At 47.0% G+C, this 27,500-nt stretch overlaps 1 protein-coding gene across 13 annotated transcripts in view; it reads left to right on the plus strand.

Annotated features, from left to right (window-relative positions):
• The window catches only part of palld (palladin, cytoskeletal associated protein), a 66,854-nt gene that overhangs the window by 16,340 nt on the left and 23,014 nt on the right, over positions 1-27,500 (plus strand). For 7 of the 13 annotated variants that reach the window (XM_079267317.1, XM_079267328.1, XM_079267329.1 and 4 more), the window contains exons 3-11: positions 6,544-6,719; positions 6,997-7,063; positions 8,425-8,542; positions 8,654-8,704; positions 10,393-10,534; positions 10,822-10,845; positions 11,402-11,521; positions 12,657-13,098; positions 19,326-19,361. In XM_079267317.1, the coding sequence (XP_079123443.1) occupies positions 6,544-6,719; positions 6,997-7,063; positions 8,425-8,542; positions 8,654-8,704; positions 10,393-10,534; positions 10,822-10,845; positions 11,402-11,521; positions 12,657-13,098; positions 19,326-19,361 (1,176 nt within the window). The remainder of the gene's footprint in view (positions 1-6,543; positions 6,720-6,996; positions 7,064-8,424; positions 8,543-8,653; positions 8,705-10,392; positions 10,535-10,821; positions 10,846-11,401; positions 11,522-12,656; positions 13,099-19,325; positions 19,362-27,500) is intronic. The other 6 variants (XM_079267326.1, XM_079267322.1, XM_079267327.1 and 3 more) reach the window with 3 other exon arrangements.

A 27,500-nucleotide genomic window follows, 5' to 3' on the forward strand; every position in this document is an offset into this window, starting at 1 on the left:
AGGATGTATAAAGTTAAAATGGCTGATGTGTAAGCAAACGGTTTACACATTCTGCACATTTAGAATGAAACTAGCATTCATTTGGACTTGGATGAGAGTCCAACTCTCCTGTTAATTAACTCCATAAATAAAACTGGGTCTTCAGCTTGCTCTATGCTCCACTATGTTCACCAGATGGTTAATAAATACAGGCAGGTGGTGTTCAGTGGGTTTATTTCACATCTGGAAAAGATGCAGCTGAGAGTAGATACACTCCTACAGCTGAGGCGGGTTCATCATTCGTTTGGCAGGTATTTCTAACATAATGATGGCGCTAGATGAAAAGTCAAGGAATCACTGAAGCGAGGATAGTTCACTCTGAGTGTGACATGAATGTCTGAACCAAACTTTCAGCCAATTCATCCCAAAGAAAATGGGGTGGAGTCTGGCACTGTTTTTGCATGTGAAGTTGTTGTTGGGCAGGTAAATGATGCATTCAGTGATACCAGCATTGGTACCATTGCATACCTGGAGGGCAGGTAAATAAGGGCACTATGTGGTATAATGGAAAACTACTGTAATAAGGCCGGCTGTGGTGGGAATAAATAAACTTGCAGCTTTAGTGAGGTTGTGCTTTTAGACCTTTCGCTGAGCCTCGTTGATCTTCATTCATTGTTGGCTTGAGTCAGAATGCGTGTGTTTGATGAATTAGGAGATAATGAAACCAACAGAGTGTGGATGGTTTCAGTTGACCTCTATTGTAGTTTGTAATTGGGGATAAAGACAGCCTTGATGCCGCTCTTCTTGTCCAGTTGCACTTTGGTTGACTTCTGTGGTCCGTAACCCTAAAAATGGACACTGAGTAAACTGGGGAGTAAGTCTACCCCGTCTTTATAACCCATATTGATCGTTGATTGGCTCGCGGGTGTGTTTATAGAGCTCGTCGCTCCTACGTCCTGTCAAGGATTGAACCTTCCTCCTTTCATTCGCTCTGCGCTCTGGCCTCCGCTCGTTTTGGGTTTCGCGGTGAAACTGAGCCTGGCTTCATAAAAATGTTCAACAGCAGCAAATAAAAACAGGGTCAGATGAGGAGAGCGTGGCACTATGGTAGCCACTAGCCACGGCAAACCCTGGTTTAGCCTGTCCCGTGGAAATGCTCTTCTTCTTCTGCATCCTCCTGTTATCTTCTCAGGCATCAGCTGGCATCCATTGTCTTCAGCTGGTGACAGGCTGGTTGATTGTGGTATGTTTAGTCACCGTCTTGGCTGGCTGAATGAAGAGGCGAGGTGGCGCTCACTGGAGCCTATTTGGCACGCATGTTCCGAATAGTTGTGTTTTATAACGGCATTGTGTTCAGAAGGAAATGGGTGGTGTTAGCTACTGTCTGCCAAGAAAAGTTGTACCTTCGCTCGTAGGAGTGTACTGTTATTCTAACACACACCCTGCTTCCCCTGCAGATGAGACTGTTGATGGTAGAGTTCCTTCTATGCCTGCTGGACTGTTGAAGCGTTTTTTCGGATCAAAATGTTCTGGGGACTCCTTGAGAGGAACCGGCCACCGGGGAGCTCCCCCATGAACTACAAACCTTTTTTCTGTTTGCATTCCCACCGCCAATAGCAGCCACACCTTCACCTGCACCTGTATCTATGTGATCAGACCCTTAGATTTTAGTAATATTCATATCTGGTAATATAGGAATAAATAAACAGCCACTGTTACATGCCACAATCATATAGACACAGGCAAAATAGTCGTCATGAAAGTAACTGCTGTGATTTCTGTTTGAATCAGCTTCTTCGGGTCAGTGGGTTAGCTTTATGCTACTGGGTTAGCTAGCCTGTATGATACTGGGTTAGCCTTTGTGCTACTGGGTTTGTGCTACTGAATTAGCCTTTGTGCTATTGGGTTAGCCTTTGTGCTACTGGGTTTGTGTTACTGAGTTAGCCTTTGTGCTACTGGGTTAGCTTTGTGCTACTGGGTTAGCTTTGTGCTATTGGGTTAGCTTTGTGTAACTGGGTTAGCCGTTGTGCTACTGCATTAGCCTTGGTGCTACTGGATTAACCTGTGTACTACTGGATTAGCCTTGTGCTCCTGGGTTAGCTTTGTCCTACTGGGTTAGCTTTGTGTAACTGGGTTAGCCTTTGTGCTCCTGCGTTAGCCTTTGTGCTACTGCGTTAGCCTTTGTGCTACTGCGTTAGCCTTTGTGCTACTGCGTTAGCCTTTGTGCTACTGGGTTAGCTCGCTGAGCAGTGGTACACTCATTCTTTGGCTCAGTGGGCGTTTGCTCATGAATGAGTTAACTTCTGGACTTCACTGACGGGGAATCTATCCGCATTTTCTTCCATTTATCTTGGATATACACTTTCCTTACAAAAGGGTTTTATAAAAACTTGCGGCACTAATGGTTCCTCTTGTAGCTTCTCTGAAATTGGAGCTTAAAAAGTTTTTATAAAACAGCGTTTTAATCACTAGGATCAGTCCTAGTTCTTGCAGTGTGGACAAAATTAAAATGGGGGTTCTTAGAACTTAGTTCTTGGAACTGAAAAAGTTATTTCGGTCCAAAAATGCCTTCTGTGACTCAACAAAGTCCCAACTCCCCCACCGGAGAGAACACTGCTGTTTAGGTCTCCACCATGTTCAGCACATTCCAGAGAAATAGAGAGGGGATTTAATAAACATTACCGTCTCTAAATGAGTTTACTCAGTAATTATACATAATGATAGATTATTAAGGCTGATTAATAAGGGGTTTTATTGTTGTGCTTGTTGGGTAGGGTTTGTGCCTCCTAGTTTATGCTCAGTCAACCCTCAGAGGAGCACAAGCTGATGAGTCCTGTGCCCTCCTCTGTTACATTGAGCCCAAACAAATGCACAATTTCCATTCCTTAGCTCCTACTGAGCAGCTGGTTTTACATTCTGCTAAGAGGGCCTGGCAGACCTTTGTGCCATAACCAGAACGGAAAACTACTAGACACATTTCATCAAAAACAAAGTCATGAGACTTGAAATCCTGAATTACAACTCTATTTTTGCAATTTTTAGTACACATATGTCGCACAGAAAAAGGACATATTTACTTCTTAAGAACTGGACAGATTCAGGCCGCCCGGCGGAAACAACCCGCTCTCACTCCCAACTCGTCGGATACCGAGGCTTGGTCAGTAGCGTGTGACACCGAGGCACCCTTCAGTGTTTGTAAGAAACGCACCGGACTTTCAACCTTTCAACTCACTCCAATGTAAACCCATCTGTGTCATTATTACACAATCAGCTGACGTAGTATAAAGAGTTACAATGTCAGCATCGGACATTCACAGGACTTTCACTCAGGAGATTGCTGTTCATGTCTGGTGTGAAACCAAGTCAGTGGTCAGTGACACATTTTACCTTCGTTTTAGTATGTAACCAGTTACGTAACTAACAGACTTATTTTAACCTTTTCCGAAGCCTTACCAGGAACTTTTGTTGCCTGAACCTAACAAAGTACTAAAAGCTTAGTAAACTTAGGTTAGCAGTTCATTTTTCTTTTAATAAACATGCGAAAACTATACATTTCCTGTAAACACAGAGAAGTTTATTTTAAAAAGACACTATGCATGTAACTTGTGGGAATCGACACAAAACCGACCGGTACATGGAGTGTCATAGTTTGAGGCTTTGGGCCACCGGCTGAGCGTCAGTATTTGACGAGTTGGGGGTTAGAACATCGAGGCGTAAAACATTTAAGCTTGCTGTTTGCTGACCTCTGTTCACTCAAGTTACATACTCACAAAACACACTCTTGCAGTCCCTCCAACATCGCCCCATTGCAAAAAGAATAGTTGTTTGTCTGATGATGTCGTGTTTTCTCTGTGTTTGATTTGATGGTGTCCAAATGATTTGTATTGTGCATTCCACATCAAACAGAGAGCATATGGCTGCAAAGTCCATCGTGAAACATTGTGATTAACGCAGCAGAAAAAAGAAACATGGCGGTCACCCAAAACGAGTCGTTGTAATCCGGAAAAATAGATTTAAAAAAACTGCACAGACATATTGGTTTGCTCAAACAAGCCTCTCTCGGTCTGTCTGGACCGTGTGTCTGATGCTGCTCGGGGGGGTTTTGAAGCGTGCCAGATGACTTTCGGCCTCGAGCGCCGACACACCAGCGGATAAGGTCTGTCCGCTCGTCAACAGCTCGTCATTAGTCTCATGTCACGATCTGTTTCCTACCGCTTCAACACACCGGCGTCTGGCTGCGTGACAGCCTGAGCCACGTTTCCGTTGTTCGACTGCACCGATAAGACGACCACGAGGAGTTTAGTTTCACGGAGGTTTTAGTGTTGAAACCGAGTGTCAAGCCTCTGCACTGCTCCAGCTGTCACTGCTGCTGATGAATCGCTCGTCTCAACAATGACGCAGCGTATAATCTTTCCCGTCTGACTCGGCCTGACTCATGCTCATTCGACTCCCGTTCTTTACATTCATACGTTCACTCCCCCCTCCCACATCTCTGCTCCCACACCCACTCTTGTCAGGTTGTGAATTTCTCCAGTCTGAAGTGCTGCTGATGGATTGCTGTTTGACTGACACACCAGAGTGCATCAAATCCAGTAATGGCTGAGCAGCAGGATGTTGGGAGCGATACGAACGAGAGATAGCGGGAAAGTCCTCAGGTCGGGCTCCTGGACAGACGGAGCAGCTGTTCTTCCAGCATTTTGGGAATTCCTGCCCCTCCCGCTGTCAATGAAGAGGTCGGAAGGTGAACAAGACGTATACATGACTTCTCCTTTAATAGGGTGTGAGAGGCTGTGCAGCACGTAGTGCGTCAACCCTGTTGCCAGAATAAAATTGGACGTTTCTGCAAATCACCAATACGATGAATCTCGACGTTTCTGAACCAGAAATGCGTTTTCATACAGATATTTCTACATACGTGTACATCAACATTACAGTGGTTGAACCATTCGTGGTGTTTTTGAAACTGCATTCTCAAACTGGCCCCTTCGTTAAGAGTCGCCCGTCAAACACAGACAGGCTAATCGTAGCTTAGCATCGTCCAGTTCACTGTTTTCACTGCGGAATCAGTCGGACATCTTGTATATATCCTTTAAAAGCACATTTTAAACCCTTCTTCTGCTTCTCTCTGAAATCGCCTTTTCGTTTTACAAAAACAATAATATGTATTCAGTGAGTGAATGAGTTGTGACATGTGTGGACTCCATGGTAGCTCTGGCATCTTAATGGAGTGGCATGTTTAGGCAACAAGATTAGAATAGATTCAGTAAAATATCACGTCTTGGGTTGAAATACGGTACCTTTGGTTTCAAATCGGACAACAACATCGGTCTCCTGGGTGAAAGTCCTGTGTATGACCCATCCACCAACCAAATACTAACGTCAAATACAAACCTAATCAGAGAGAAAATACTTTTTTTGGAACGTAATTGACAACACAGTTTGGTTGTATGGGAACGTTAACGTCAGTGTGTCAGCGGACTGATCTGATGTGTCATAATGCACTTTAAAAAGAAGATATAGGACATTAGCACTGATGAAAGCAACAGACTCCCACAAATCCCGACAGTTGAGGCCAGCACTTAATGTGTGTGTGTGTGTATGTGTGTGTTTGTATGAGATGGGTCATGTGACCCCCCTTTTGTCTGATCCTGCGTTTGATGTGGTAACATGGTGCTGAGGGGTCTGCTTCAATCACAACCCTGTGAAGAGAGATGAGACGGATGAAGCTGGTCGTCTCTCATCCTTTTCTGGGTCCCAGATCAGGGAACAAAGACCCCCCAAGGGAGGTGGTACGAGGACCAGGCGCCTGCCCAGACACACAGGCCTCTGATTGGAAGGAGGGGAAAGGGTGTATCTGCTTCCCGTAACACGGCGTCTCGCCGCTGCCTCAGGGTGGCTGACGTTTGGCAGATATGGAATCTCAGACATGCCCAGAGGGTGTGTGTGTGTGTGTGTGTGTGTGTGTGTGTGTGTGTGTGTGTGTGTGTGTGTGTGTGTTATTGACATTGGTTAGATTGGCAGTCCTCCATCGGGTTAGGCAAAGGTATATTTATGTTCAAGTCTTTGTCAAGAAGAGTAATGGCCCTTGCTTGCTAAGATTTGTATTGATTTCAGGATGATTCCTATTACCTCATGGTCTGAGTTGCAAGTTTTCGCCTGTATAGTAATATTAATTTCTTTTGTCACAAAGTGGAATACGTAGATTGTCAGTCACAAAGCAATGGTGAATTACTGTGACTCATATTTAAGACCTCTTTCCTCTACTAAAAACATATTATTGTATCTGGTAGGAATAGAAACAGGCTACGTCATCATTTTCTTTGAAGCACTGTCTAGACTGTGTTGTGCTAAAAGTCACAATGAATTGAACGCACAGTAGAACACCGTTAAAGTAGTACCGGTAGTTTAAAATGTTTGCATGATGTATGTTTGTAAAGTCTACTCTGGATAAAGTTGTACTGAAGTATTTAATCAACATCGTGGTCTTCTTGCAGTAAACTGTAGTCTGCCTGTTGCTCTGATTGGTTAAAGTAACCACAGTGGTGATTCACCTCATCCTACCAGGTGGTTCTGTGAAGGCCGCGAGCTGCACAACTCTCCCGACATTCAGATCTGGAGGGATGGTGACCTGCACACACTGGTGATCTCCGAAGCGTTCGAGGACGACACGGGACGCTACACCTGCGTGGCTTCCAACAGCATCGGAGCAGACAACACCTCCGCAGAGGTTTACATCGAAGGTCAGACGCTTGCATGTCGGGAAACTATCGGAATGTTTAACTTTAAGGGATCGATATAGCTATACTGTTCTAATAAGGAGACGGTCTCTGCTGATATCTACATTTCATTATATGTGGGTGCTCTCAACGTCAGTGGATAAGATTGGCTGTACCAGATTTATTGATGAGATTTATTATTTTGCATACATTTAGCACTTTTAAAAACAGTATTTTTTATACTGCTGTTGAGGTGGCCTGCATCACATGAATCACCGCTTTTGTTTTTGTCACACTGCAGGAGCTTCGTCATCAGACTCAGAGGGAGAAGGAACTGGGTCAAAATCCAGATCAGGAACCATGCCTCAGTACGTGATAAGATACTCTATTATTTATATATATATACATACATATATACATATATACATATATACATACATACATACATACATACATACATACATACACACACACTTCTAGATCTGGTGATAGTGTGTTGCTGAGACAGAGAAAAGGTCATCTTCTCTAGATAAGTCGGTCTGAAAAATGCCACATTAGTGTCAGAATGTTTGGAAGATGTGTGGCTTTTGAAAAAATAGGTCCAATATTTACTTTGGTGACTATGGGGCAAAATAATTAGTCATAATCTCCCAATGGAGTAAACGGACTCAGGACCCGCTGCTCGTTTCCTAAAGGAAAGGAAGTGTGTTCCAGCGTGACCTCTCGTGACCCGACGAGCCTTGAACTCCTGAGCGGGTTAACTGAGCCCTGCAGCAGTTTATCAGGTCTGCTGCCTTTAACTAGGCCCCTTACAAGGGCTTTAAAGAGCCACAACCCTGAGCCAGTACACAGGCCACAGCCTAAATAATGAGAGCTGCAGAATGTTAATATGGTGAAAAATCACCCTGTCAGGATTGTCCCCTGTACTTATCTCCAAATGTTAAACTTTTAACTCTTTTCCTGCTTTCGCTCTCTTGTCTTCCTTTCCTCTTGAAGCATTTTCTTCTCATATAAGTGGGGTGGGGGGGGTGGGACAGTGTTGTTTGTACAGATCAAGATGAGGATGCAGGAACTTTTTTAAATGCTTCCTTAAAAGATCTGTCGACACAAAGCAGCAAACAACAACTTCTTTTGTAAAGATATAGAGGAGTAATGCCAACCTTCTGTGTGCTTTGTTTACATGCATCTTACTGGATGTTAGCCTCTCTGTTTTGTTCCATTAGCGAGCTAACAGCTAACGCTCTGCACTGCAGAGTTGCAATGTTAGCACAGTTAGCGGCTAGCCAGGGGCTCAGCCGTCTCCATGTTGAGAGACAATGGATATGCACAGAATTACCTTTTGAACACTTTAATATTACAAAATAAGATTTTAGATTTTTTTGTTGTTGCAATTTTTCCTACAGAACTTACTTGCCTGGTTAAAATGTGGCACACATGTTTATTTTCATGTCGATTCAGGTCAAGATGCATATTTACTTTGTACTTCTCCAAATGTTTTTCATTATTATCTGTTGTATAAATCTTCCTCCAGCTGGACTACTTCCTGGTTCCCTTTCTGTTTACACACTGAAGCCAAGAGCAGTGATAGCATCTTAACTGCTGGGGAGACAATTTTCTTTGATTCAAGTATTATATTCTAACTAAAAGCATATCGAGTTGAGAAATGACTCCTTTTTTTTCTTGGGAACGTTTTTGTTTGGTTGCTGATCTTTGCTTTGTTCGTTTCCAGAGTTCAGAAAAAGACGACTTCAATGTCCCTGACGATACGCTCGTCCTCCCCCAAAACCTCAGCGGTCCTTCCTCATCGCTCCACCTTAGTGCAGTCCCTGTCTCAGCCGACACAGCGGGTGAGCAGCTGCAGCACACACAACAGCTGATCCGCACAACGCGGTCAAAGAAGTGGAAGATTCTCTTCAACGACAGTACATCATTTCATCTTGTTTATCTTCTCGATGCAGAGCCCAGTGTCGTCACTATACGAGGCGTCTGGTCCTCCGATATTCACCAAGGTACGTCTGCCTACGCAGTAAGACACTCACTCCATGGTCAAAAGTATGTGGACACCCACACAGCACACACGTGATGGTCATTAATATGCTGCTGCAAAAGGCTCATCTGGACGTTTTCTTCATAATATTTTGTACATTAATCTAACTCTGGTTGCTTACATACAGTACATCGTGTATGGAATACATACACATGCACTCCGTCTCCATGCCTTCCCTTAATAACAGCGTGCAGTGCTGTGGCTTTCAGCAGTGGGGGTCAGATTAAACACAAAGCTCAAGAACACCCCCCCTCAGGCTGTGGGTTTAGTGATGGTGGGACTGGGACAGGCTGAGGCAGAGCTCCCAAACCCACACGGGTCAGGTCTCTTTCAGCCAGTCAGGCCCCAAATCATTTTACACTTCATTACACGAAGACATTTGTTTTTCTTCAAGCCTCCTTTACAAAAGAAAAGCTGTAATCATCTCGGTGAGAGGATGTTCGGCTCTAGTGAAGTCAGCGCTGTGATGTCACCCAAACAACACACACACACACACACACACACACACACACACACACACACACACACACACACACACACACACACACACACACACACACACACACACACACACACACACACACACACACACACACACACACACACACACACACACACACACACACACACACGCGCTCTGGTCCTCCCAAAATATACCAAATAAGACACACAGTGACAAAGAGGAAGCGGCTCGCTGCTCACAGGAGCATGTATTCACGCTGACACTGAGTGCCTCTTGTTGATGGATACACGCAGTCTTTGTGGAGATAACGCCGTGTTGACAGTGGCTTCTCCCTCTAACCCCTATGTTGATGTTTCTCTTGGTTCTGCAACACTATGAGCTGCCGTATGATTGAATGGAGACAGGAGTTAAACAGCCATCTTGTGATTTGTATAAAGAGGCTGAAGTGAAACATCAGGACTCCATAAGAGTTTGAAGCCCGGCTGGTAAACTTAGACGATGAAGCGGTAACTTAGCAGTTAGCCTCACTGACTAAACTAAACAGAGATAAATGGATTTCCAGCTTCACTGCTTGATTCGTCGGTGACTCGCTGACCGGATGTTGTGACGTTCATCGACGGCGAGGGTGAAGCCAGATAGATGGTCCTGAACTAAAGCGATTCACTTCTCCTCCTTTAACTCACTGGAGACCGATATTCACAGAAGGAAGAAAAAGATATCTCCAAGCTGTGATTGGTTGTTGCTCGTCACATGACATGCTTCCATTCTATTTTGATTATTCATTATTTTGTTTCTGTGTTGCGTATCCTCTTCCCTTGTTGGCATAAAAACTGTCAAAAGAAATAAAACATATTTATGGGAGAGGACAGACTTGGACTTCTGCAGAAGTCAGATGTTTGCTTGACATCTAATCTGAAGACAACATACAGAATATGTGATATAAAATACAACGTATATCGTGTTCAGCAGTGAAACAGAGTGACTTGTTATCAGCCGTCTCTTCCTCGAACAGTGTTTCTTGACAGTGCGCCATCTTCAACAACCTCCATCCATCCCACGCTGTATCGATGAGGCACATTTATTCATTTCAGTCTCTCATTCCACACTTCATCATCCTTCACTCACTCGCTCCTTCTTCTCATAACCTCTCTCTCTCTCTCTCTCTCTCTCCTCCCCCCCGCGTGCAGGTGCTGCAGGACGCCCAGGCCTCCGAGGGCCAGGTGGTGGTTCTGGAGTGCCGGGTCCGAGGAAGCCCTCCTCTGCAGGTCCGATGGTACCGCCAGGGAGAGGAGATCCTGGACTCGCCCGATTTTAGGATTCTCCGGAAAAGTGAGACATTCCTTCTTAGTGGTCGTGAAGCCCATTGTGCAGCAGCTGAGTGATTTTAATAATATATGTTAATGTACGCTATTAATAGGGCTGGACCTGAATAATAATTATTTCATTCAACAAGAAGATTCAACTAGTTTGTTCCTTTTTATTTAATATAGATTATCTGGCAATCTAAAAATCCATTTTGAGTCGACTGAGGAGTTACTGACGGATGACTCGACTTTTTTGGGGGAAGCCCTGTAGCGCTAATCACTAAAATATCTGTTTGTCTCCTCTTCCCTCAGAGCCTCGATCTGCTGCTGACTCAGGTACGCCACGTCAATTCACATTAGCAACGGGGCTGTTGGATGTGTCTGAAGACTCACATCGAGTTTGATGGTTTCACTCATCAGCTGCAGCCTTTCACTTGGTTATGACTCCAGCTCATCACAAGATGACAAGTCTGCGTCATCTGACTCGTTTCACTTCTACACCAGAGTCATGACACATAACGCACATTATCACACACACACGATGACACACGCGCTCATTCACCTGTGTGAATCAGGGTCACTTCAGGTGTTACTCTCAGACTGTGAGTCACTCGGACGTCCCTGAACATCTGTGCTTCATGAGCAGTTACATCCAGGCTGGGTTGTCTTTGCCCTCCGCGTGTCTGGCTATAAAAACCTGACTCACCAGTCTGGGCTGACTCTCTCTCTCGATTACATCTCACGACACACAAATCAAGTGTCGACATCTCACTCCACATCTGTGCAGATCCCTGTTCACCAATGTCAACTCTTTCAACTCCCATATGGATCCAACGTTCACGATCATGTTCATTAGAAGGTGTATTGATGGCGGTTGTCTTCATTCTTTTAGATGAGATCTGCACCCTGGTGATAGCCGAGGCCTTCCCAGAGGACGGAGGTCTGTTCTGCTGCACGGCGTCCAACCCGTACGGCGCCGTTAACAGCACAGCACAACTCGCTGTCGCTGCAGGTGAGTCCAACACAGACGCTGAGCCGGCAGCGTCCGGCCATCAACAAGCAGCAGGCACCATGTGTTTACACCTCTTTACCTTTCTGAGGGAACTGAAGCTGTTATCTATGATCTACAAACACACCAGACTCATTCACTCACACTGATTCTACCTCTCAGGACAGGAGCTGCTGCTCCATCTGTTGCTGAGTTAGTGTCTGACTTTGGTGAATCCGGACTAACCCTTTAAAAACACCAAAGTCTCACAATAATACAAACCGATCGAAAACATTCTACTCCAAACTCATCGAGTAGTAGAACACTGACTGTGGAGAACCTCACACAAACACGCTTTAAAACATCCAAAGTGTCCTTTCAAGACTTTTGGAGGCACTTCAACCAATATTTGAATGTGTTTAGCTTCAGTAACAGACGCTGGTGTCAAACATAAACCAACTCTCGGCTCCAAAATGGTCCTTTGGAAACCTGTTGGTGATTCCCCAGACTACACACATATACATCAAACAAGAATAACATGATTCTAAAAAAGACACATTTATTTTTGACTGTATTTTTATATCGTCTAAAATGCTTCCAATGTCGGAAAATATCTTGTTTTCATAAAGAAAGCTCACGAAGATGGAACAAAAATGAAAAGGCAAATTTTGTCATTTGCAAAGTTGTGACGATGACGAATGACCCGTGGCTCGGTGACACGAACATCTGACGGTCCTATAATCCTGTGGAGGTTTGGCTTTTGTTATAAAAGTCATATTGCACGTCTCAACGAGACGAGCGTCTTCTGTCGTGTTTATCATCGTGCGGTCTGCGAGTGAGGCGTCATCTGATGAGCTGCTCTTTGTGAGGACAGCGGGACATAAATATGTCCGTGTGTGTTATCACAGACAGGACTCACCGCTCAGCTAAAGGAAAAGGCTGAATAAACAGGAATTGCATCAGCCTGACTGGACCCAGCTGCTACTTTAGATCAGATCAGCTGTGATACACTGTGTGTGTGTGTGTGTGTGTGTGTGTGTGTGTGTGTGTGTGTGTGTGTGTGTGTGTGTGTAATCTGTATCTACTGAGGTATGTGGAAGACAAACTAAACATTAAAGTCAAACATTTTCCACTTTTCTTCTTTGTTTGTTTCCCCCAGCAGCCGAGGACTCATCCAGTAATGGCATGTCTGCTGATAGCTCCGGGTTCGAGGATGTGGCCGCCTTCCCCCCACCTCCTCCTCCTCCTCCCCCCCCACCCACAGAGATCAGCCTCCTGGAGCTGCCACCCAAGATGATGCAGCCTCCGCCCGGCGCTTTCCTCATCAAGGAGCTCGAGATCTGGCCCGGTGCGTCTCCGGTACAGATGTGCTCAGAGGTAGAGGAGGATGAGGGAAGAGGGTCTGTGCAGAACGGCCGACAACCAAATCCAGCATCACCACCGAGTTCGCCTAAAGAGGCCAAACCCCCACCTCCACCACCACCTCTGCCACAGTCTGACGCTACAACAGATGTCACAGTCACAGCTCAAAGGCCACCAGACTCCCCTCCATCCCCAGGGAAGGACGGTCCTCCGCTGCCCACCAAGCCCAAACCAAAGCTGTGAGTAACCTGTCTGTCTGTGCCCAGAGGACGGGTCAGCCACCAGGCTGGGAGGGAGACAGGATGGGAGAGAGACAGGCTGGGAGAGAGACAGGATGGGAGGGAGACAGGCTGGGAGAGAGACAGGCTGGGAGAGAGACAGGCTGGGAGAGAGACAGGCTGGGAGAGAGACAGGCTGGGAGAGAGACAGGCTGGGAGAGAGACAGGCTGGGAGGGAGACAGGCTGGGAGAGAGACAGGCTGGGAGAGAGACAGGCTGGGAGGGAGACAGGCTGGGAGAGAGACAGGCTGGGAGAGAGACAGGCTGGGAGAGAGACAGGATGGGAGAGAGACAGGCTGGGAGAGAGACAGGATGGGAGGGAGACAGGCTGGGAGGGAGACAGACTGGGAGGGAGACAGGCTGGGAGAAAGACAGGCTGGGAGAGAGACAGGCTTGGAGAGAGACAGGCTGGGAGGGAGACAGGCTGGGAGAGAGACAGGCTGGGAGAGAGACAGGCTGGGAGAGAGACAGGCTGGGAGGGAGACAGGATGGGAGGGAGACAGGATGGGAGGGAGACAGGCTGGGAGAGAGACAGGCTGGGAGAGAGACAGGCTGGGAGGGAGACAGGCTGGGAGAGAGACAGGCTGGGAGAGAGACAGGCTGGGAGAGAGACAGGATGGGAGGGAGACAGGATGGGAGGGAGACAGGCTGGGAGAGAGACAGGCTGGGAGGGAGACAGGCTGGGAGAGAGACAGGCTGGGAGAGAGACAGGCTGGGAGAGAGACAGGCTGCTGGGAGGGAGACAGGCTGCTGGGAGGGAGACAGGATGGGAGGGAGACAGGCTGCTGGGAGGGAGACAGGATGGGAGAGAGACAGGATGGGAGAGAGACAGGCTGGGAGAGAGACAGGATGGGAGGGAGACAGGATGGGAGGGAGACAGGCTGGGAGAGAGACAGGATGGGAGGGAGACAGGCTGCTGGGAGGGAGACAGGATGGGAGAGAGACAGGATGGGAGAGAGACAGGCTGGGAGAGAGACAGGATGGGAGGGAGACAGGATGGGAGGGAGACAGGATGGGAGGGAGACAGGCTGGGAGAGAGACAGGATGGGAGAGAGACAGGATGGGAGGGAGACAGGCTGGGAGAGAGACAGGATGGGAGAGAGACAGGATGGGAGAGAGACAGGATGGGAGGGAGACAGGCTGGGAGAAAGACAGGCTGGGAGAGAGACAGGCTTGGAGAGAGACAGGCTGGGAGGGAGACAGGCTGGGAGAGAGACAGGCTGGGAGAGAGACAGGCTGGGAGAGAGACAGGCTGGGAGGGAGACAGGATGGGAGGGAGACAGGATGGGAGGGAGACAGGCTGGGAGAGAGACAGGCTGGGAGAGAGACAGGCTGGGAGGGAGACAGGCTGGGAGAGAGACAGGCTGGGAGAGAGACAGGCTGGGAGAGAGACAGGATGGGAGGGAGACAGGATGGGAGAGAGACAGGCTGGGAGGGAGACAGGCTGGGAGAGAGACAGGCTGGGAGAGAGACAGGCTGGGAGAGAGACAGGCTGGGAGAGAGACAGGCTGGGAGAGAGACAGGCTGCTGGGAGGGAGACAGGCTGCTGGGAGGGAGACAGGATGGGAGAGAGACAGGATGGGAGAGAGACAGGCTGGGAGAGAGACAGGATGGGAGGGAGACAGGATGGGAGGGAGACAGGCTGGGAGAGAGACAGGATGGGAGGGAGACAGGCTGCTGGGAGGGAGACAGGATGGGAGAGAGACAGGATGGGAGAGAGACAGGCTGGGAGAGAGACAGGATGGGAGGGAGACAGGATGGGAGGGAGACAGGATGGGAGGGAGACAGGATGGGAGGGAGACAGGCTGGGAGAGAGACAGGATGGGAGAGAGACAGGATGGGAGGGAGACAGGCTGGGAGAGAGACAGGATGGGAGAGAGACAGGATGGGAGAGAGACAGGATGGGAGAGAGACAGGATGGGAGAGAGACAGGATGGGAGGGAGACAGGCTGGGAGAGAGACAGGCTGGGAGAGAGACAGGCTGGGAGAGAGACAGGCTGGGAGGGAGACAGGCTGGGAGAGAGACAGGCTGGGAGAGAGACAGGCTGGGAGAGAGACAGGCTGGGAGAGAGACAGGCTGGGAGAGAGACAGGATGGGAGAGAGACAGGATGGGAGAGAGACAGGCTGGGAGAGAGACAGGCTGGGAGAGAGACATGCTGGGAGAGAGACAGGATGGGAGCGAGACAGGCTGGGAGAGAGACAGGCTGGGAGAGAGACAGGCTGGGAGAGAGACAGGCTGGGAGAGAGACAGGCTGGGAGAGAGACAGGCTGGGAGAGAGACAGGATGGGAGAGAGACAGGCTGGGAGAGAGACAGGCTGGGAGAGAGACAGGATGGGAGAGAGACAGGATGGGAGAGAGACAGGCTGGGAGAGAGACAGGCTGGGAGAGAGACAGGATGGGAGAGAGACAGGCTGCTGGGAGGGAGACAGGCTGCTGGGAGGGAGACAGGCTGGGAGAGAGACAGGCTGGGAGAGAGACAGGCTGGGAGAGAGACAGGCTAGGAGAGAGACAGGCTGCTGGGAGGGAGACAGGCTGGGAGAGAGACAGGATGGGAGAGAGACAGGATGGGAGAGAGACAGGCTGGGAGAGAGACAGGCTGGGAGGGAGACAGGCTGGGAGAGAGACAGGCTGGGAGAGAGACAGGCTAGGAGAGAGACAGGCTGGGAGAGAGACAGGCTGGGAGAGAGACAGGCTGGGAGAGAGACAGGCTGCTGGGAGGGAGACAGGCTGGGAGAGAGACAGGCTGCTGGGAGAGAGACAGGCTGGGAGAGAGACAGGATGGGAGAGAGACAGGATGGGAGAGAGACAGGATGGGAGAGAGACAGGATGGGAGAGAGACAGGATGGGAGGGAGACAGGCTGGGAGAGAGACAGGCTGGGAGAGAGACAGGCTGGGAGAGAGACAGGCTGGGAGGGAGACAGGCTGGGAGAGAGACAGGCTGGGAGAGAGACAGGCTGGGAGAGAGACAGGCTGGGAGAGAGACAGGCTGGGAGAGAGACAGGCTGGGAGAGAGACAGGATGGGAGAGAGACAGGATGGGAGAGAGACAGGCTGGGAGAGAGACAGGCTGGGAGAGAGACATGCTGCGAGAGAGACAGGATGGGAGCGAGACAGGCTGGGAGAGAGACAGGCTGGGAGAGAGACAGGCTGGGAGAGAGACAGGCTGGGAGAGAGACAGGCTGGGAGAGAGACAGGCTGGGAGAGAGACAGGATGGGAGAGAGACAGGCTGGGAGAGAGACAGGCTGGGAGAGAGACAGGATGGGAGAGAGACAGGATGGGAGAGAGACAGGCTGGGAGAGAGACAGGCTGGGAGGGAGACAGGCTGGGAGAGAGACAGGCTGCTGGGAGGGAGACAGGCTGCTGGGAGGGAGACAGGCTGGGAGAGAGACAGGCTGGGAGAGAGACAGGCTGGGAGAGAGACAGGCTGGGAGAGAGACATGCTGGGAGAGAGACAGGATGGGAGCGAGACAGGCTGGGAGAGAGACAGGCTGGGAGAGAGACAGGCTGGGAGAGAGACAGGCTGGGAGAGAGACAGGCTGGGAGAGAGACAGGCTGGGAGAGAGACAGGATGGGAGAGAGACAGGCTGGGAGAGAGACAGGCTGGGAGAGAGACAGGATGGGAGAGAGACAGGATGGGAGAGAGACAGGCTGGGAGAGAGACAGGATGGGAGAGAGACAGGCTGCTGGGAGGGAGACAGGCTGCTGGGAGGGAGACAGGCTGGGAGAGAGACAGGCTGGGAGAGAGACAGGCTGGGAGAGAGACAGGCTAGGAGAGAGACAGGCTGCTGGGAGGGAGACAGGCTGGGAGAGAGACAGGATGGGAGAGAGACAGGATGGGAGAGAGACAGGATGGGAGAGAGACAGGCTGGGAGAGAGACAGGCTGGGAGGGAGACAGGCTGGGAGAGAGACAGGCTGGGAGAGAGACAGGCTGGGAGAGAGACAGGCTAGGAGAGAGACAGGCTGGGAGAGAGACAGGCTGGGAGAGAGACAGGCTGGGAGAGAGACAGGCTGCTGGGAGGGAGACAGGCTGGGAGAGAGACAGGCTGGGAGAGAGACAGGCTGCTGGGAGAGAGACAGGCTGGGAGAGAGACAGGATGGGAGAGAGACAGGATGGGAGAGAGACAGGATGGGAGAGAGACAGGATGGGAGAGAGACAGGATGGGAGGGAGACAGGCTGGGAGAGAGACAGGCTGGGAGAGAGACAGGCTGGGAGAGAGACAGGCTGGGAGGGAGACAGGCTGGGAGAGAGACAGGCTGGGAGAGAGACAGGCTGGGAGAGAGACAGGCTGGGAGAGAGACAGGCTGGGAGAGAGACAGGATGGGAGAGAGACAGGATGGGAGAGAGACAGGCTGGGAGAGAGACAGGCTGGGAGAGAGACATGCTGGGAGAGAGACAGGATGGGAGCGAGACAGGCTGGGAGAGAGACAGGCTGGGAGAGAGACAGGCTGGGAGAGAGACAGGCTGGGAGAGAGACAGGCTGGGAGAGAGACAGGCTGGGAGAGAGACAGGATGGGAGAGAGACAGGCTGGGAGAGAGACAGGCTGGGAGAGAGACAGGATGGGAGAGAGACAGGATGGGAGAGAGACAGGCTGGGAGAGAGACAGGCTGGGAGAGAGACAGGATGGGAGAGAGACAGGCTGCTGGGAGGGAGACAGGCTGCTGGGAGGGAAACAGGCTGGGAGAGAGACAGGCTGGGAGAGAGACAGGCTGGGAGAGAGACAGGCTGCTGGGAGGGAGACAGGCTAGGAGAGAGACAGGCTGGGAGAGAGACAGGCTGCTGGGAGGGAGACAGGATGGGAGGCCTGTCTGAGGTCTGGTGGGAATGATAGTGTCTCAGTGAAAGAGTTAACACGAGGGGGGAAATCCCGAACCCTGATTTTCAGAACAAAAGCATTCCCCCCGGCTTTCTTTCTGTCGGTGTCGATGTGGCATCGTGTTGGCTGCTTTCTGTCTGTGGCTGTAAACAGATCTGCGCGGCTTTGTTCTGGATGGCTCGTATTGTTTCTGTGTAACGTCGGACTGCATGGACAAAGCACCTTTGTGTGAGCTCCATGGGGATCAGGTATATGTCACCAGTTATTAGAGGAGAATTGAACGGCTTTGTTTTCACTGGTCCCGTTTGCTTTATTTTAGAGGTCTTGATGTGGACGAGCCTCTCGTGCATGGATTTTTATATCGCTCTATTTCATTTTTTGTGCCTTTATCAGGAAAGAATACAGTAGACAATAAATAAGTAGAGAGAGAGTTATATTATCATTCTATGTATTCTGTATACAGAATAAAATATTCTGTTTTTCGGTTAACTTTGTAACTTCTGCGCTGGGGCTACAGATGATAAGTAGCCTCTTGGCTAACTCTGGCGCATTTACAGCAATGTTTTTATTGATGTGCACCGTCCCTTATCAAATAAACCAATAAAGAAAGAAATAGAACAGAGAGACAGAATGATGGGACGGACAGTCCACGTCAGACGTGGACCAGAGGTTGCGATCACATGGCTACCATCTTTATCCCTCACTCGGAGAGCGCAGACCTCCACCGACGTTTAATAACTTTTTCCTCTACGGTCAACTTTTCACTTATTCAGTGAAATAATCTCTACAAGATGGATCGGCACCAAACTTTAATGTTGATTGTGAATGAATCCTAACGACTTCAGTAATGTTCTCATATTTTTGGATGGATTGCAGACATTCATGGTCCTCAGAGGATGTGAACTTTCACCTCCCGACCTTTCTTATCCAATGCTTTGGTTTCGTGATTAGCCTCGCTAATTAGCAAATATTAGCATGCTAACTTTCTGAACTAAAATAGGAAACAGTACACCTGCTAAACATCCACATGCTAGCATTGCTGACGTTAGCATTGAGCTCAAAGCACCACTGTGCTGCTTGCATGGTTGTAGACGTTTCACTCAATATTTCCTGAGGCAGAGAGATTCTATGTCGAGGTTTCTAATGTTACCGTCACCGTGTTGGACACTGCGAGCTGCAGCTAAAGCAGACGGTTAGCGGTGTTGCTGAGCTGCTTTTAGACTCGGGTTTGGCTCCAGAGCAGCTTGGTTCTTGCATTGCTCAGGCTATTTCCACTGCATGTGTACTGGACCTGATTCCTGTTGGTGGATGCCACAGTGCTGCATATCTGTCGACGTAAATGTTGTGACTTGTTAATTCTGTGCTTCCAGAGCTGAGAGTGTAGAGGAGGAGGCAGAACATTACAGGTAAATATTCGGCTGCGAGGCTGATGCTCTGGATGTGGTTTGAGTGGCGCCACATGTAGCTGAAGCAAACAGACACAACAGGAGAAATGATGGTCGGGTACCGGATATAATATGTAGAATTGCACTGCGCGATAACAAATGAGAGGTTGGACGAGTGGACTCAGCTGATCGTTTACATTGAGGTACTGTAAAATAATTATGACTGTTTGTTGTAGAAAATCTTACACATGGCAAGAGAGATTAATGTACCACATTGTGATATTCTGAGTTTCTTTACTCAGTTGCTGAGATAGAGATGTGACAAAGATAGAAAATAAACTCAGACTTCAATACAAGATGAGTGAGGCAGTAAAAGCTGCTTCTCTCACTTTATCCACAACAACATGAATACGCTGCTAAAAAACAATCAGCTTCCAACTGTGAAGCAATTAGAAGGCACACGCCATCCCTCTCCCCTTTAAATTCTACAATTACACCGTAAAAACCAGCAGCCCTGCTATTCACCAAAGGTCACGCTTCTGCCAGAAGTGTGTGTCCTCAGGTTACAGGAACAGAGACTGACCACTCAGCCTAAAAACCAAAACCCCGGAGCTCATCGTGGAGCTCATCGTTTCCTGTTTGTCGTGTGCCACATTGTGTACGGACCGTATATATATATATATATATATATATATATATATATATATATATATATATATATATATATATATATATATATACACACACACACACACACACACACTGTGTATATCGCTCCTTCTCTGAGCCACGTGCTGCTGCTATGAAACATTAACAGCAGCCTTTGAAATGCTCCTAGTTTGTTACTTTAATTGCATTTTACAGGAGTTCTGTTTAATAAGAGACACGACTTTGTAACAAACCACTTCGTAGACGTGCTATAACTTCGATAGACTGAGTGGAAACCACGACCCCTTTGTTGTGTATTTTTAGAATAAGACAATACTTTGAAATAGACTCGTTGTTTTGTTGGATTTTACGTTCAGGCAGTGCGGATCAGTACGGATCCGTTCACCTCAGGCATCGAGTCGAGACTTCAACACTTAGAGAATTAGTTCTACAGTTTTCTGGATTTTTGTACATATCAGCTTTTACTCCCAAAGAAATATTAAAGAAAGAAAAGTCTGGGTTTCCACAGCACTAGTGGAACGACGTGTTCACATGTAATCATCGAAAAATATAGTTTTGGTGATAAACTTTAATAAATCCAGTTGTTTAAGAGAGTGTTTTCACAGCATAAATAGATATTAGAGATGAATTATGAGCTGTTTGCAACACCTCTAAACAGCTTATAATACATACAAGATTCTTCTTATCATTCGTATTGTGTTGTTATGAAGAAAAAACACTATAAATTACTAAAACAAAGTAAAAGAATAACATTTAGTCGTTTTGATGGTTTACTGATTTCAGAGCATTGAAATGATTTTTGGGACGGTGGAAAAAAATATAATATTCTGGATCCTTGTCGACCAGCTGCTGTAATCACACAACAAAGGGATCTCTATCTGTTAATATGGATCATCAATGATCAATAATTAGTATCAGGGATCTCTAAAACTTGTGTTTGCTCCCTTTCATATTTCGTGCTGATCGGAACCGTGAGTTTTATGAACCTTTACACCGCTACACAGCACAAAAAGGGACCGCTGCATTAAATATATCGTAGAGAATTGTTCTTGTTCACAAATCTAGAACAAATCACAGGCATAACAAACTGGAAGCGTGTGTGAGGGCTGGGTTTTGCTTCGATAACACTGAGCTGATGAGGTGGAGGAAGTCCTTGTGTGACTTGGCAGACAGGACGGACTGCAGGAGAGAGAGAGCCGGGTCGGGAGGTATTTGGGTGCCCGGCGTTGATGTCAGACGTCAGGATAAGAATCAAAGGAAATTCTCAGGGGAGCGGCTCAGATTGGCCAGTTGGATCCGAACCAAACCCCCGGGTTTGGAGAGAAAGCAGAGTTTTACCACATGGTAGAGGACAGAAAGATTGCCATTTGGCAGCACCGTCTCATTTTACGTTGCTCTGGAATGCAACCTTTTTTTCCAACAAAATGTTGGTTGCTTGCTATAGTTGGCAACATTGGTGGATGTGTTATTTTCAGACGACTAAGCAGGATGAAATTAACTCGTGACACCATGTGGAGTCTGTTTTTATTGCCCCTCTCTGAGGATTAAATGTACACGGCAGACATATTGTGCTAAAGTTACTCTTTGCTTTCAGGTCTGTTATTTATGGAAACTGAGTCATCTTGGGATTGAAGCCTGTTTGAACGTGTGAGATGGTCTCGAAGATGAACCGAGTTTCCTGCAGAAGGGTTCTAAAAAAAGCTCTGGCAGGATTCAGGACTACAGTATAGTAGGGGGGGTCACAAAAGTCACGGTTCGGATCAGGGTTTTGAGTCAAGGATCGGATCTTAATTCACTCTCTAATAACTTCGTCGACTAAAACCAAACCAACCGATTGGTCCGTTACACCGCTACTGTACAGCTTTGAACCACACGAGGACATTATGAGACCGGCCATAATTCAGCTGGAGGAGACTTTACATCTCAAAGAAAGGTCACTGCTGATTCTACAACTCCGCTCTGTTCAGGACTCCTCCGGGTTCACCGCTCACACACGACCGTCTGTAGAGCCACATTACGATAGACTGATAACACCTGGAGCTTGTGAATCTGTGTGTGTGAGTTTTGATGGATGAGGTGTCGGTGCTGCTGGTGTCCAGTGTCAGCTTTCCTATGTTGATAAAGGCACATGTTTGCCAAGTGTGACATTTCACAGGGATCTGCGTTGCCTACAGTTAGGGCTGGGCGATATGGCCTAAAAAAAAAATCTCCGATTTTTTTACAAAAAATCCGATTCACGATTTAAATCGATTTTTTTCCCCCAAAATTTTTTGCAGATGACAGAAGCTGTTGAAAACAATTTTTTCTTTTATTTTGTGATGATTTTCCCAAGTAGGTTGATAAAAATAAAGTGCAAACAAAACCTGAACATTGTAGAAAGGTGCCTGTAGTATACAAAAAGTATTTGGTCACTCTTTTGTTTGCCTGAATCATTTAAATATAAAATTAAATTAAACATAACATTAAATGGCATTAAATAGTAGCCTTCCATTGTAAACAACTGTGCAAATGTAACTTTTTACAGTAAGCTTTTCTAACTGAATACACTGATACAAACACAGCATGAAATAAAATGTATATGACCCTTTAACATTCACATTTTCAAAAGTGCAACATCTGATCTAACATCAACATAACATATTTTGCACAGTAAATAAGTGCATGTAAACAAAATCAAGTGCATTCACAACATAACCAACAGTATTAAACAGTAGTGCATGTTTTTTCTAAATATTTTTTGCCAGGAAGACAAGCCTGTCTACTACCTCTGGCTTCAGGCATGCACGGTGGCATGTAACAATGCCCCCCCCCACACACTGAAAAGCCTCTCAGAGGGGGCACTTGTAGCTGGCACAGAGAGGTATTTCTTTGCTAAAGTACTTAGCCTTGGAAAGTTAAGTTGGTGACGCTTCCACCAGTCAAGTGGATCGGTGTCTGGGTCAACCTGCTGGACCACAGGTCAGTTGTTGCGGAGTAGAATGACATCCCCTCCAGCTCCGCAGAGATCCTTTGGCGTGTACTATTGTACAGCCGAGGCAAGGCAACGTCAGAAAAATGTTTACGGCTTGGTAGCACGTACCTGGGGTCCAAAGCTTTGAGACGGTGAATAAACCCCGGCTTTTCCACGGTGTATATGGGCACCATATCTTTTGCGATATACATCGCGACTGCATCCGTGATGGCTTTCCACCGGGCACTCTTCTTCTCATGCGGAGTACAGTTGGTGAATGTCTCCAAAATGCTGGGTTGTTTTTGTGAGGTGGCGGCGGCAGCAGTGAAGCTGCTGGCCGCCATTGTTTTAGTTTGTAAACAATGCGCGCGCACTCTACTACGGGAAAAAGGGGTGGGGGCGATTTTCTCGATTTTCAATAAAACACATCGCCTTAAAGCACACATTCGAATTAATCGATTAAATCGATTTATCGCCCAGCCCTACCTACAGTCATTTCTTGGTGTAATGACATATTCTTGCGAGTACAAGAGGTGCATCATGTGTTTGAGTGTTTTCAGGTTTTTTATTTGTTTGGCAGCTTTGCTGTTGAGATAAGGCGTTCCTTGTGTTGGTAGGTCGCTTATATGGCTCCAGGTTGTAATTAAAGTCTATGTACAAACATTAGGGCACGATAGCGAGCTAGAAACCAGCTCAATGAGAGTGAAAAACAAGACTACGACACAAAAGGAGGAGACGGGGAAAAGAGTCGAGCCAGTGCAACGTGTAGGTGTGACCACAGTGGTATCGAGCGTGATAATAGGGGCAAAGTGTTATATTATAGGGTGGGTTGATGTCTGGGTGGGCGTCACACACACACACCGAGCATAAGTAGCAGAGGCAACAATTACCCTCGAACCATTCAGCCTAATCTCTGTTTCGTAAGACCAGGAATCAACTTTGACAGCCGAAATTGTTCTCTTGCACGGACTTCATTCCACAAAGTGCTTTTTTTAAGTGTCAGTTGAACTCTTACTCGAAACATGTCTGTGGATTTTTTTTTTATTCTTATGCAACTCCATCAGTATGTTCATTTTCACTCCGTGTTGTAAGATTACAGATGATGAAAAACAGGCACATGTCAGCACCTCAATTTAGCTTTTCCTCACCACACTGAGTCCAGAATGATTCATGTTTTCTGCTGTTCATTTGTTGAAGAGATGCTCTGATAATTAATGAACGACTGGGTAATCTAAGTAGGGTTGTAGCACAAAACCAGACGAATGAAAAGGATGGAGACCTTAGTTGTGTGTGGAGGCACAATCAGACTCTATATTCAGTTTAAGTGGCTTTAACTACCTTTAGACTGGAATGATGGGTTGTTTGGGTTTAGTTTTCTAACGGTAGCTACCACGAAGGTTTAGTGATGATGGGTGAAACTTATAAAACACGACGACTGAACAAAGAACCTGTCAAACTAAGCATATCTATTTCAGTTGGCTATGCTCTATTTTAAACAACTAACCCCAAAGAGGCCTGAAATAAAAAGGGAGTAACAGTTTACTGACTAAAATGTACAAATAATATTTCCCATTTCAGTTGAAAGAACACAAATTAGAAACCTTTAAAATGCCATATAGTAACCTTTAAAATAATAGCAAACAAAATGACCTCTTAATATTAGTAAATGAATGAATTGCCTCTCAGATTTATTTCGGTAAAATCTCCATTTCTCATCTCTTTCCCAACTATTTCTCGATAGCAAACTCAGCACAAATGCTTAACTGACAGAATATTTATTATCAACACAGCACACAAAGAAAACAAAACATAAAGTCAAACTCTTCTTCTTTTTTGAGGTTTATTGGCGGTTGGGAAACAATGAATCGGTGCATTACCGCCACCAACTGGTATGGAGTGTGGATCAGGATGTCTAGTACTTATAGTTCAGTATAAAAAATAAAATAAAGAAATAAAGAAATAAGAAACAAAACAAAAGGCTCATATTTTCTTAATAATACAAAGTCAAACTCACAGTTCGGCGTCAGTCTTGATGAAACCGGAAGCTGAAATCCTCGTCAGAAGGCTCAGCAACAGTCACTTCCGGTTCAGAAATGGCCGATCTCGTAGCATCCGAGCAGGCCGACGGACCCTCACAGCGTTCCCGGACACCCATGGAGGTCCGTCTGAGCTTGACTCCAGTACCGGGTCTCAGCTTAGACCAGACTGGTTCACGTATCCCCCAGTCAAACAAGCTAACTTAAAGAAACTGTTGTTAGCCGATGCTACCAATACAATGGACTCACTTAGCTAGCTGAGCCGTTAGCAACGTTACTCTCGCTAGCTTAGCGGCTATTTCAGATACTCACAGAATCCGGGGTTGTGTAAACACATACAAACACTAACGTTCAGGCTAATGAACCGAGATTAAACAAATAGAGAGAAGTGCGTGTTGGTGTGTTAACCTACGGAGTTCATTTTTCCTCCATTTACTCAACCGGGAGCTATCTCGTCTTTCTCCCGCCTTCTTCCTGACCTATGACCAATTAGCACAGGTGTTACTGACTGACAGCTACACTAACCAATCAAACAAAAGAGCTGAAACTAAAGGCACAATCTGTGTTTTTTGTTTTGTTTACCCCACTGTATCTCCTTCAATATTGTTAAGAAATGCTTATTTTAACTACTAATTTTAGAGTTATCAATCTGGACAGCAGGAGTCTAAAATAATGACATGATTTGATCATACTATCATAATACAATTCCACCAAAAGTCAATATCAGTCGATATAATGAATCCCAAACGCACAGGCGCTTAGGAGAACTACTTACTGCACTAATCTTAATGTTTCGAGGCTCTGCACACTTACATGCAGTGATAACGATGAGGAATGGTCTGATCCCCCTTAACGTGGCCGGTATTGCATGTTTTTCTTGACCTTATATACCTTTCAATCCCTGTCCGCTGACATGAGATTAAATGATTTCTGCAGTATAGCTCCAAACCTCTTTAACCCCCAGTGACGCTGTTGTCAAGGGCTACAACATACAAACTGAAGACAAACAACTTTTTGCCAACACACACACACACACACACACACACACACACACACACACACACACACACACACACACACACACACACACACACACACACACACACACACACACACACACACACACACACACACACACACAGCAGGTGACTTGTTGCAGTCTGTCCCTTTGTTGTTGTTTTTTAATATCAGACCACAGGATTGTCTTCCTCTTATTCATTTCAAAGCAGCATCTATATTCTCTCTGTGTTGCGTTGCTGAGCAAAGAGCCAGCATCGGTCGCATATCTGCGCCGTGACTCAGAGCTTCCTCTCAGCGGTGTGTTTGTGTTTACGAGGTGCAAGTCGTGAACTCTCTAATGAAGTGGTAACAATCACTTTCTTGTCGAGGTGTTGCTTGTGGTTTTTACGGCGAGCAGGAAACATGCGTGTTAAAGAACCACATATGGTGCTGGGTGCACACTGAGAACTGTGCGTGCGGTTCATCGTCATCAAACGTCTAAGTGGAAGTTAAACACTGACCGTGGATCAGGTCCCTAATGGATACCTTTCGCCTGGATGCAGAGGTTTCTGATTACCAGCAAATGGGGAAAAAATGGGCAGAAACAGAAAGTTAGTTGTCATCATCAGGGAGGAAATGAGATTGTGCAATAGAATGAATAAAAAAAAATAGCAAAAGTGAAGTCAGCCGAGAGACACAAGGGGAGCAGGGAAAGCAGATATCTTCACATCAACCTCCAGAGTGAGAGATGGGCAGTCCTTAAAAGGACATGGGAGACTCAGGATTGGCTGAGACGCCAGACCGGCTAACCACTGGATTGGTCGTTCGGGCTACAGTGACCTGAGAGGAATGGAGAAACGTTCCAAATAAGGAAGAGAGTTGTCGGAGCTGACCTCCATAACACAGAGAGAGAGAGGGGGGGGGGGGGGCAGCAGAGGGGAAAGTGAGCGATGAAAAGAGACCTCTGTGTGTGTGTGTGTGTGTGTGTGTGTGCGCTTGTGAGTTGACAGCATGGAAACTAACAGGCCTCAATGATCCCCTCATAGAAAGCACACTGTGTGTTTCCCAGGAAAGAACACGCTGGTATGTTAAACACTGAGACACACCACACATTACCACACGAGCGCACACACACACACACACACACACACACGATGTGGAAAACTCACGTCACGGTTATCCGGGCCAAAATAAATGCGATTGTTGATATTTATGAATTTACCCCGTCAGTAATAGAGGTAGAGGCTACACGTCCTGGTCCGTACAACAACACCACATCACAATGTAAACACAAGTAAGTAATAAGAACAAAAGAAAAGAAACAATGATGATGACAATAAAAACAAAACAACAAATACCCACATCTTAAATGGTGCCGATAATCATTCAATTACAGCGGAACACATGCAGGCCACTTCAAGATGAGTTCAATGGATTCCATGTGTTTTTGCTTCTAATAAGTAAACAAATCTGCCAATGGAACAAGTGAGGATTAAATTGGTGAGA

Source organism: Melanostigma gelatinosum, assembly GCF_949748355.1.
Source record: "Melanostigma gelatinosum genome assembly, chromosome: 4".
NCBI lineage: Eukaryota > Metazoa > Chordata > Actinopteri > Perciformes > Zoarcidae > Melanostigma > Melanostigma gelatinosum.